The 12808-nt window shown below is 33.7% G+C and overlaps 1 protein-coding gene across 11 annotated transcripts in view; it reads right to left on the bottom strand.

The window, feature by feature from the left end:
• Window positions 1-12482, bottom strand: part of LOC110653434 (protein ZINC INDUCED FACILITATOR-LIKE 1) — a 52457-nt gene extending 39975 nt beyond the window's left edge. For 2 of the 11 annotated variants that reach the window (XR_009143507.1, XM_058135279.1), the window contains exons 1-12: window positions 12158-12475; window positions 12022-12051; window positions 11710-11957; window positions 10728-10768; window positions 7787-7847; window positions 7601-7703; window positions 7374-7476; window positions 6856-6909; window positions 6710-6772; window positions 6082-6131; window positions 5889-5964; window positions 3419-3634 (exon numbers count right to left, since the gene is read on the bottom strand). Coding sequence is in view for 9 of the 11 variants with exons in the window: in XM_058135279.1 (XP_057991262.1) it covers window positions 3419-3634; window positions 5889-5964; window positions 6082-6131; window positions 6710-6772; window positions 6856-6909; window positions 7374-7476; window positions 7601-7703; window positions 7787-7847; window positions 10728-10768; window positions 11710-11854 (912 nt within the window). In the remaining 2 variants the exon portion in view is untranslated. Of the gene's footprint in view, window positions 1-3418; window positions 3635-5888; window positions 5965-6081; window positions 6132-6709; window positions 6773-6855; window positions 6910-7373; window positions 7477-7600; window positions 7704-7786; window positions 7848-10727; window positions 10769-11709; window positions 11958-12021; window positions 12052-12157 lie in introns of all 11 variants that reach the window. The other 9 variants (XM_021809057.2, XM_058135278.1, XM_021809059.2 and 6 more) reach the window with 7 other exon arrangements.
• Window positions 12483-12808: the final 326 nt, after the last annotated feature.

The raw sequence follows: 12808 nt of genomic DNA on the forward strand, positions 1-12808 counted from the left end.
TCTGTTGCACACCGGGAGACACAATGTGACCGATGGTGTGATGGTCCGAGGTACTTAGTACCCAGTGCCGGTTTACCCGTTTATCCACTCCAGTCAACTAGTATGGTTTACTCGGGCAATGATAATAAACCTTACCAAATTTTAATTGAATAACACTGCAAATAATATCAGAAATTAAGTCTACTAAAAAATGTAAACATACATTCTGCATACTAATTTTTATTATATTTTATTTTATTTTATATTGTCACCACTAAGCAGAATTGCTTAGCGCGTCGCTTTTGCCACGCGCAGGTACTGGACACCTAGCTGGGGAGCCCAGCAGACATCAGACCGGGTGAGCTTTTAAATCTGCATCCGGGGTATAGAGTCACCTCACATCTGCACTGCATATGGTAGGACATTAGGATTTTGGGTAGCATTTTGTATTTTGCATTTTGTATTAGTTTTGGATTGTAACCATAAACTCTTGTAATTATGTAATAATGTAAATATATGAAGTTTCATGTTTAGAAATTTTCTGTATAATGTATGTTGATAAATGAAATGTTGAGAAATATTTATGAATGAGCTTCTAGTGACGAAGTGAACAGAAAAGTTTTGAAAATAGTATTGAGATGTTGAGATATGTGTGTATAATGGAGTTTGGATTTGGAAATTTTATTGGAAGTGTTTTTAAACAGGTTCAGAAGAACTGTTTTTCCAATTTATAACTGGCACTCTGCCGGATTTTCTATAAAAATTGCGGAAAAATTCAGATTTATCAAAAATTGAAAATAAATGAATTAAAAGGGATAAATTGTAATAGAAACATGAATTGGTGCTCCGGCACACGGAGTGGCATTACTTGCTCGGCTACACTGTAGACGGGTAAGGGGTGTCACAATTTAGATCCAAAGAGGAGAATTAACATTGAAGAGCCGATTTACATTCAAGGAAGCACATCAACCTCAAGGAAGGCAAGGGAGAAACAAGATCTGTAAGATTGCTAGAAGGGATTTTCAGCTGAAGTTCCAAAAGTCTAAGGCTGCAACTCTCCTTTTTGGGTTCTTTCACTCTATTTTCTTCTTATGTCTTCTCTTTATCTTTTTATAAACTTGATTGTAAAGCTCACCATGGGTGAGTAGGTTCTTTATTCTAGGGTTAGGGTGTAGCACTCAATTTCATTATGGATCTGGTTTGATTTTATTTAATATATTGGGTATTTTATTCTTTGATTCAATCTCTTGTGATCTTAATGCATGCTATGTGTTGGTACCCACTTAGTATTGATTACAGATATTAATTGAATGACTAAAAGGTGAAGATTAATATTAGAAAATCGAGATTTTGAACCTAGGAAAATGACCTTTATGGAGTTCCAAAATTAATCAAAGATCTTAATGGGTTTTAATTAATTTAATCACCACGAAAGTAGGGTTTAGGTTAATTAAAATACACCTTGAGTGCCTTGAGAGAGGACTTAAGATAACTTAGGATTAATTTTCATCAAAGTAATAATCTCCCAATTATTGAATGAATTAGATTGATTCTATAATTGATTGAACTGTGAACCCCTAGCTCTAGAATGTTCCCGTCCATTGGTATTTTAGTTTAGTTAATTATTTAGATTTTATTTCTTTTAATTTAGATATAATTAATAATTCTCTACAATTCGATTGTCTAGATAATTAAAATCACTATAGTTTGGTACTCAACACGGTCCTCGTGGGAACGATACTCTACTCATCACTTTATTACTTGTTAGCGATCCGTGCACTTGCAGTGGTTGCAAAACCAGCAAACAATATCAAATTATATAGACATTTGGGTGCAAATAAAACTGAATTTAAAGGTAAGGAAGGAAAAGAGGGAGACTTATAAATTCCTTTAGCTACAATTTTTTCGATTAGCTAGGGTAACATCAAAAGAGAGTTGAAGAATCAAGACTAGAGAAGAGTTTGGTTACGAGAGATAAGGCTGTAGAGTCAAGAATCCATGACTCATTAGATGAAGATTGTTTGAAGTAAGCAGATGAATTACCATGTTGGATAGCAGAGGCCAAAGATAAGGATGATTTTTGTTGTTTTGCTACTTGGTACTACAGATATTCATCATAATCAATTCCGGTCAATGTAACAAAATACGGTGAAGCAACACCTTTTTGAAACATTTCTTTCTTCTTTTTTTTTATTTTTTTATTGGCTATGAAACAAAGACAAATTTAAAGAAAAAGAAGCAATAGCTTATATTCTTCAATGGTGTAAGCAAGGAAGAAGATCTGAGGCCAAGACTATAGCTAAGGAGAGTCCCCAGAACAAGACGATGTGCCGGAGTTAAATCTGGCAAGAAGGTCACCAAAAACATGCTCACGTACCGGCACGTATGGTGGCACCAGAAGCACTGTAGTGGTGCATGATGGCAATTGGAGGACTTGCTAGTGCCAGGATTCAAAGGGTTAACTTGCTGGCAATCGTTAAATCTTTCTAGATAGGTGGTGTAATCCACCTCCTTTTGGAAATAGGCCAACCAGCTACAACAATGCCATTTTTCAATAGGAACAGAGAAGAGAAATAATGGGAGGAGAGAAATCTGACCCTTTCTAATGGCCCTGATACTATGAGAAGAAGAAGAAGAAAAAGAAGAAGAAGAAGAGATGTTGAATAATTAGCTTGATAATTTCTCTCAGGCTATGATCGTATACATATACCATTACAGAGTCCCTATTAGGGAAACAACACAATTTCAATAATCAAGGGATTCCTTGATGATAGGGATTTACATCAACTTATACTTACACATTCCTATACTAACGTAGGCTTTTAAAAAAATCCCAAGCTCCTAGATCATTACCAAGTATTTTAGCCTATTAATAGTCATTTCTTTATTGTTTAATTGATGATATCTTCCTATAAAGCAGGATAACAAGACCTAGGAGAACATGTCTAGACCTAGGAGAACATATCTCCATTTATAGGTCATGAGAGTCTTGCATTAAGAGAAGCATCGCTCCATTTCTTGGAGGAGGAATCCTTCAAGATTTCAAGAACTGTAAATTGGAGCTTTGTTGTTTCTTCAAAAGGTGTTGAAGCTCCTCCAAATAAAAGCCATTTGGAAACAGCCAAGTCCTACTAGTGTGCTTTAACATTAAACTTTTCTTCGATTACAAACAATATGTACATTGTACACCAACAAGCTTTAATGTGTTAGCAACGCTCCTGAACTGGGAACTTTGTAAGGGAAGATGCCAACAAGCTTCAAGCAGAGCTAGCATATTGCATATACAATTATTTAATGCACATGGACCAAATACATGATCAGTAACGAGCCAAAAGTAGGGATATTCTACAAGGACAATATTAATGTAACCATATTAGAATCCACAAGCTAACTCAAGAAAATATTACATGATAAAAGCAAAATTAGGCTTTAGAAATACCTCTGTGTAAGCCATATCATGAAGAGAGAAGACGCAATAAACAATGATAGATGACATTAAAGGCCAATTCCTTATAAGGCTTTCTCCAGAAGCTCGTTTGCTTCTTTCACTGCCTGGTCTGCTTTCAATTCCGTCAGACCCACTAGATGCAGTTTCCATAGCAGCAAATGAGTTATCACTCAAAAATCTGTTTTCATTATGCATATGCAATGTTTCCTGTGAAAACCAAATATTATGCACGGAAGATTGCAGTACAAAAGCTGCCAACCAGCGATAAAATTTACAAAATCATCATCAAAAGGTATATACATCCACAGGTACATGAAATGCATAAATATAACATACATATATGTGTCGAGGAAGTATGAAGATCACAGTATTCCATTTTTATTATACCTTCCACATTCCCAGGTGATACTAATAAATTTCAACTCAAATTATGATCCTAGAGATCTACGGATCTATTTTCAGAATACAATTTATCAGCCCAATTTATTGCTGATATTAACAATAAGTTAACACGTTAAATTTCAAAAGAGACATCAGGAGAATGAAAATAACTTAAAAGGGTGATAAAGAAAACCAAAGAAACATATAAAGGAAAGAGGCTCTTAGAAAAATAAGATCTACATGTACTGTGGCTCTATTGTCAAGTTAGTCGAGAGTTAAATGATACTGTACTATTTAAAATGAATAATTCGTGTTGTAAGATTCAACATCAAGGATGACCTGAAATAAAGGAAACGTCTTTTTCCCCATTCTGTCAGAGGAAGGTACTAGAAGGTACAGTATCTATAATGCCTGTAGGGATGCTGTCAAGTAATACAATTTAGGTTCCTGAATGCTGAATCATGAATATTAATAAAAATAAAGCAAACCTCATTATATGGCAAGAACAGAGCTACCAAAATTATTCAGTTTGAGATATTCAGAACATGAGTACAAAAAGACATATGAGAAGTAGCCAACCTCAAGTTTTCAGTAGAGAAGGCAATTTAATCATGTCTGCAATTATATTTTTCCACATAGTACTCATTCACAGTTCATGATGAATGCTACTTGGTCTTGTTAATGGAAGCCAATGTAGGAAACAAGATTGAAAATTTAGTCATATCTGCAATTGTGCTTTTTCATAAAGTACTTATGCACAGAAAATAATTGGTAAATCCCACAAAGTGGTGTTGATGGTAACAGGAAAATATTCATAGCAAACGGCATTTTGAATATTGGATGCTATATTATGGGATTTTGGCCTGGCAAAAAGAATTTTCTGACAAGGGATGGGAAATCTGAAATAGTGGCCCAAAGCAGCCATTGGAAGAATTGGCCATAACAGCCATTACACCAATAAAAAAATACAGCTGGAACAGAAATTTTTTTGTTGGTACCCATTCTTCTTCCAGCTCTCTTCAAACTCACTTTCAACTGCTTAAGAGCAACTTGTTCTGTTCAACAATTGCAACCCTTAAATCAATTTTAACTCAATTTATCGCTATATTTGAGCTGGATTTGGACATCAATCAACTTCCACCAGCTATTTCAAGTAAGTCATAAAATTATTCTTTTACACTATGTTTGAAAGCTTCTGTCGGATAGGAAAGGAAAGGATAATGTTTTAATCCATGAGATGAGAAAAGAAATGAAACGAAAGGTTAAGTAATTTCTCGTTTTTGGAAATTCAAGAAATAGGAAAGGACTCTAAGCACTAAGGGATTTAATGTTAAGGGACAGATAACTCTTATTCCCTTAATTTTGATGGAAAATAAAGTGGAGTTTGAAGGGATAACTAATCCATTCTTATCCATTCTTTTGCAACATCACCAAACTCCCAAACAGGAGATATATCTCATCCCTTGACCTTTTCCTCCCTTCTTAGCCCTCCATCCAAGCAAAGTGTTAGGCTTTGATAACGTTGATTTATTGCATTTCAGTTAAACTAATTTCAGTCATTCATAATAATAATAATAATAATAATAATAATAATAATAATAATAATAATAATGGTGATGATGATGATGATGGATGCACCAGCAAATATAGTAACATCTAAGCCATGACACTCAAGATGTTGTGACTGATTCTGCTATTTAATACCCTAGTAAGGAAACTGTTATTTTCAATGAAATCTCAAACACATGAAAGAGTAAAAATTAGCGCACAGAAATAGTCAAATTGCATTCTTGGTCAAGATGCCAAATGGGAAATGATAATTGTGCAGCCACTACATTCTCAAGGCATAAATACATCTAGAAATAGTTAAAATACAGGGTATATTAAGATTTTCCTGACAATTTAAAAAGGATTTTATTATTAACCAAGTCCTGCTTCTGAAAATCACTGGCCAAAAACAAAAATATGAGATTAAATTAAATTATATGCATAAAAATACTTTAAAATGTAGAATAAAAGATCTCTATGAAATAGTATAAAAACAGAAATATCATAAACAGTAAATGATTAATGTACTTACCGGAAGCCAGCAAGAAGCAATAGTGACTCCCAATGCAAAAACTGATATACAGAAACAAGGCAGGAAGTATGGAAACCTGCGTTACGAATTCATGTTTAGAAATACCATTATAATAATAGAATATTTACATAAATATGAAAGATTCAGAAAGCTACATCTAATAACAAAAAATAAATAGTTAAAGTTCACTAACCTTCCAAACAAAGATTCCTTGGGAAAGAGATTTGGATATTTCTCTGCTGGCTGAAGTGCCAGTTTGCCCACATACATTAGAATAACAAGTTAATAAGCAGAAAGGGTGGTGGGAAAAAGAGAGATGCAAACCACTAAGAAAAGATTATTGACTAGTGAATGTTTTCATGAAATTGTCACATGAACCATGAAAATTAAACACTTTCAATAATAAAGGCTTCACAATCATCCTTTGTTTAACATTGGCAGCTGAATATGCATTGCTTATATTCTTACTGCAGTTACCAGGTTTTTTATAGGCATTTCAAGGTTGGCACATCAAGTGTTTCTTGATGGCAACACGTCACCAGAATTTGGCATTCCAAGATTATTTCATTAATCATTATTTGCTTCAAAATACATAGAATATTAACATATATTAGCATTCTATCATGGAATGTGTTGAACTTTTAAACATTATCCTTGCCCCCACATACCTATGATCTAGAATAATTGCACCAAAATCCATAGAATGCAAAGCAATAGTATTTGGATAAAAGAAATTTAGAAATACACATTTCGCCAGTTTCATGTGCCCAGATAAGGGGAAGTTTCAATATCTGGCAAGCAAAAAAGCTTAATTGAAATACCTGAGCAAGGAAACCTCCTAGAGCTGGGCCAATGATCAATCCGATACCCCATGAGGTACTCACCTAAAATTGAATAATATCTTATCAGTACAAAGGCATCGATGAATTTAATAACTTTATATCATGGATAGGCTAATAGAGCTTACTGTTGACAATCCTAAGGCTTGGTGTTCGTCCCGGAAAATTTCACATGCATATGCCTGTTATACATAAATTTGGAAACTTTGAAAATAATAAAATTGGAAAAAAAAAAAGCATCTACAAGATCCATGTTATGGGAAGTTAAATCTTTATATATTTGCAAAATATTCCTAATTAGGAACACAATCATAGGATTATTCCTATTTAATAAGACACGAAGTGTGTGTATAACTATTTCTCAAGAGATATACACAAAAAATTCGTACATAGCATGCATGGTATCAGAGCCTAGATTGAGTTGTGAATTTTAGCCACTCATAAGGTTATATAATTGGGCCAATATTGGATTAAACTATATGGTTGCACTTGAAAGGGAAGTATTAGGGATCTCACATTGAAAGAATAAAAGGGCAAATATAAATTATTCAAAATTCAAAAATAAAAAATAAAAAAAAAACACTTTCAGTTATGACTTGTCCATAATTATGTTAAATCAAAAACCATATAAAGTACAAACTGCTACCTTTATAGGTCCAAGCAAACCATTCAAACTCCCCAACAGAAACCTTGCACTAATAGCCATCCAAAAATTTGTGCTAAGGCCAAAGATAGTGTTGAAAATAACTCTGATACCAACCAATAATCAAAAGAATCATAAAGGAGTCAACATGAGGTTTTTTTAACCAAAATATGCCAGCTTAATGTTTGATACGCAAACTTAGAGTCCTTACGAAGGAAGAAACTACTAACACAGTGAAGGTCCCCATAATTATAACAGGTTTTCGTCCATAGCGATCAGCTACTACCCCCCAAAAGATGGAGGTCAAAGCTCTCCCAAGCATAAATGAAGACCCTTTAAAATATTGAGGCAGCTTATTAGAACTCAACTCTGGAAAATATGCCATTAATGAAGAGGAAGCACAGGGTTAAGCTCACCAACATATCCAGCATAATAGCCAATATCTTCCTCCCGCTTTGCAATCTTAAAATCCCTAACCTGCAATTAGAATTTGGTCATAAGAATATATTGAGTTACCAGAACAAGCTGCATATCACCTAAATGCGCCGACAAAAGCTCAATTGTTCTAATGGATAGTTCTAAACTCGAGCTATTATTGCATATCATTTAAAGAAAGGAGAAGCAAATGAACCATCAAACAGAAATTCAAAGGATCAGTTTCTCAATTATTGAGGAAATATGCGTTTGTGCGTGTTTCTATGTATGTGTGTGTGAGAGAGAGAGAGAGAGAGAGAGAGAGAGAAATAGTTAATTAACTTGCCCACCCCTTAAAATAATAACCAGCACAGCCATTATTTTAAGAGAAAGAGGTCCCTATCTTTTTCCGAACAGAGATTAGATAAAGTGTATGTTTGCAATTTCAATAACAAAACTATTCACTAAATCTCCTCTCTCCACAATAAGCAAATGCCTTGGCAGAAAACTCTGCCATGTTACCAAAAAAGAGAAAAGGAAGAGAGAAAGGAGAGAGTAGTTAGCCAAAAAGAGAAAAGAATAAAAAAGAAATGAGGGAGTGAGAGAGAGAGAGAGAGAAGTTAATAAAAAAACCATAAGCTCCATCTAAGTGATTACTCTTAGACCATTCAATTCCTAATTGCTCTAAGCAGTTCAAGCAACCCAGAAAAGACAAGTTCTAATTGAGCATCATTGTACTCACAACCGCCCAATTCGTAGAGCAAGTATTCCGAAGATGACGTATGAATCATCAGTCAAGAAACCATAACCATATATATATATGGTGAATAATTTGTCATTGTGGTCCACATTTTATTAGAGCCACAATCACTTCTCACTTGTTTCACCATCTCCTTGAGATTCCAACAAGTGAAACAATCACTTGTTTCACAATAACCAATGAAGTGCAAGAAAGAGGAGCAAAGAAGAGGAAAAGAAACCAAATCATGGAAAGGAATTATGCTAGCTCTATACTCATCAAGAAACATAATAATGCACCCCTGAATTTGTGAAGTTGCCCTTGCTACTCTTACAATAAGAGAACAAGAAAGTGGGCAAACTGACAACTCCAAAAATATATATATATATATATATTTGAGTGCATGTTGCAAGCCTTCCAACCAAAATATAGGATCCAAATCATGCAAGAATAAATGAAAGAATTACCTTCTTCATATGTGGTATATATTTAGGTGTTAATGCCATCATTTAAGGTCTGTCAAAGATTTTCTCATTTAAGAGTTATTAATGCATTCAGAATTGGCCAAATGCATAAAATACCCCCCAACTTTTAGGAAATATCCCATTTAGAACTTTTTTTTCTTTTTGAACCAATGAATATATAACAGATACAACAAATTTTCCCAAGTCCGTTGGGAGTGAATTACACACACATCTTGTGCATTTGGAGGAAGCAAATGAAATAAAATGGCTCATTCTCTCTCTTTCTTGACATTAAAACAAGACATAAAAAAAAATGTCTCAGATAGAAAACAAAAATGGTAGAGGCAACCCATACCCCCACCCCCCCCCCCCCCCCCCCATCTCACTCACTTGCATGTGCATAGCACTGTACATCTAGCTAGTGTCTCTTTTGTAACGATGATAACAATAAACAGAGGAGATTATGAGTGATGACATAATAGCTGCAAAAATGTTGCTGCCCTCAAACAAGTGCAATTTGCAATATTGGCAGCTGATGCGGCTATTGCAGCTGCTATTTGGCACATGATTGACTGTGGAGCCAGTGGCTGATTATTGTTATCACTGTTACTACTGCTAGTATTACTATTGTTATTAAACTTTTAATGATTGAAAGGCTTCTTCTTGGTGATAATGAGTTTAATTTTTAAGAAAAAGAATTTCCTTTTAATTGTAAGAAAATTTGAGATTGATGCACTGTGGAGAGTAAATAACTAGATATTGTAACAAGATCGGGAAAAGAATAGAAAAAAAAAATAATACTTCCTCAACATTGTCCAAGAAACAAACACAGGATCAATCACCAACTTTACGTTTAATTAATAGAAAAAATGAATGATATACCTCTGAAATTTTAAGAGGTAACTAAATATGCAAATTTATTCTCAACAACTATAGAAATTAAGCATTAAAGGCTCAACTGCATGCCTGAGTGAAATCAGGCACAAAAAAAACAAAAAAAAAAAAAAGAAATTTAAAATTAAAATAAAATATTCATAACAAGATATCGTAAAAATTGAAAGCATATGCTCCAGGTATCATTTATAGCCACTTCTTTTTTTGTTTATCAATTACACACCTACTTTAGCATTAGTGTCAATTATGGTCAAAATAGAGAAGGATTCTGCTAAATCACTCTAGGTGCTGCCGTGGACTACATTTTGTTCATGACACATGAAAAGGCTTGCTGATGTGGGCTATATTTTGTTCATGAAACATGAAAAGGCTTGCTGACATGACATTTTGAATTATTATAATATTTAATAATCTTCTAATTTATTAAAATAGGATTTTTGAAAGGGTTTGTTTAAAACGGAAAAGAAAGGAGGTATATTTCACTTTCTTCTCCCACCATTATTGCACCTTTGGTACTTTAGTGCGCACATCCCTTGGGCTAGCCTAATTGCACAATGTTGAAGTAGGAATATAAAAATGGTAAAAAAAAATGCCATAGTTGATACGAAAAGAATTTGAATTAGCCCTATAAAAAATGCATTTAACTATCAAATATTTAATTAGCATTATTTACCCATAAAAACAATGAAAAATTCAAATATTGTAATTATTTCCAGAACATTTGAGGAGAAATATTACGACTTCAAAACATACAAAAAAGATGGCCTCAAGTACATCATATTACTGCATTGGATTCAAAACTACAAGAATGGAATTAATTATATAGGCATATATAAATACACTTACCATGAAATAGAGGAATGGAAAGAGAGATGATATTGGAAGTGCTGCAAAAATTTACACTAGGATTAATACAAGTAAAAAAATGCATAATTAAGCAAAGTTTAACTCCTGATAATGCAAATGATGTAGGAAACTCACAAAAAGATACAGTAAGCCAATTTATAATAATGAACTAAAAAGCCACTCGATTGAGCTATAAACCCAAGCAATTAATACTGCTCTAGTATGATCATATGCATGCAGAATGTATGAATATTAACATATGGATTTAAGAGACTGCACAGATACCACAATAATTCATTTCCATTAAACTTCTAAGAAATCCATTCAAATGCCTTTCTAACCAATTCTCTTCAACATTTGCCTAACCACAGGTTAATTTTTTGAAGTTTACCCTAAATAAAAAACAAAGGACTTTTCGGCATTATACAAATTTTACTGAAGGGTAAATTACTAAAAACGCCTTGAAACTTTGCTCCAATCATAATTAGATCATTTGTTTTCAAAATCACATACATTCTATCAGTAATAAATCAATAGTATACAAAAATTCATTTTATCAAGTCTACTGACCAATAATTTCAAACTCAAATCCTTAATTTTATCAAGCAGCAAGCCACCAAAAGATGCACATAAGCTTTCCCAATTTATACTATATCAAAAACTTATTTTGCTTCTAACTAACAAACTTCATTTGCATTCACAGTTCACACCTTGCAACATTAGTTTCTACGGTAGGATTTTTATGCAAAAATTAAATAGTTATCAGCAATACTCTCCACACCATGCACATATAATACACCTGTCACACCTGTATAGATATTACCATTCAAAACCACTAAATGTACCAATACAAACCATTCAAAACCACTAAATGTACCAGAACAAACCTAGTGACTATTTCATGCTCAATTATATCAATTGAACTTCAAAAACTGAAAAACCAAAGACAAATGCTTTAAGATCTTGGAATAAGAATGCGTACCAGTACAAAGCACAACAATCCATATCGAAACAAGCTCTCGAATAGGTAGTCCTCTCCTCAATTCTTTGAGTTGATCAACCTTACATCCTGGACAGTTCTCATAATAATTCTTCTTCAATAATGCCTCTCTATAGTCTTGTGCCATGCTTTCAGCAGACGAACAAATGATTATGCAGAAAAGGATCTGTTTCTTCTATTGAAAATCAAATCTTTATAAATGCATAGGCTATAAAATTATGCCTCCAAACCTGTATGGCCTCAAATCAGAATCAAATAAACAACAAGCATATAAAAGGATTAGACAATGCTTACTGGGTCTCCACTTCTCAAACGGAACAGAACCTGCACAAGAATAATTAATCAACAATAAGAATATGTAACCATTAAACAAAGTGAGTTATTTCATCATTTAAGCAAAAAAATGAAAATTCATCAGAGTAAAACATACTTGAATATGGTTGTAATGTCGTAGAAACAGAAGAAGCAGGTGCATTTTTTCAGTGTTGATAAGTGATATAAATAGAGAGAGAGCAAAAGAGGTAAGTTATGAGCCTATGACAACCATCCAAATTGTTCTTTTAGGCATCATTGCACACGTCATTCCCTTCATTATCGTAACAATGAACAATCGGCCAAAACAGCAAATATCAATAACGACAAAACAGATAGGCACCATCTTCTCCATAAAATTCAGTGGACCTATCCCAATTATGAGGAATCCAACTGCGAATACAACTCGTAATCGTAAACAAGTAGTCAATAATTTTTAAGCACGTTTACACCTAGCCTCCGTCAGATTCGTATTCAAACATGTTGTCTGCAATTATTGACGACGCCATAGGGCATCCTTTATTTATTTATTTTATCTTCGGTAAAACCATAACATAATTCGCGCATGTGCTTTGGATCTGAGAATCCGGCATGCTACTTGATATAGATTTGCTTAATTAGAGACCCACGAGAACAGAAAGGTACAACGCTCAAAGGTACGGAGGAATGACAACGGGTAGACCCGACAAAATCACATGTTCGAATTCCAATCCGATTAATATTTTTAAAACTCAAACTCGTATCAAACTTCATTAAAATTTATTGTCAA

The sequence above is a fragment of the Hevea brasiliensis genome, chromosome 14 (genome assembly GCF_030052815.1).
Source record: "Hevea brasiliensis isolate MT/VB/25A 57/8 chromosome 14, ASM3005281v1, whole genome shotgun sequence".
NCBI lineage: Eukaryota > Viridiplantae > Streptophyta > Magnoliopsida > Malpighiales > Euphorbiaceae > Hevea > Hevea brasiliensis.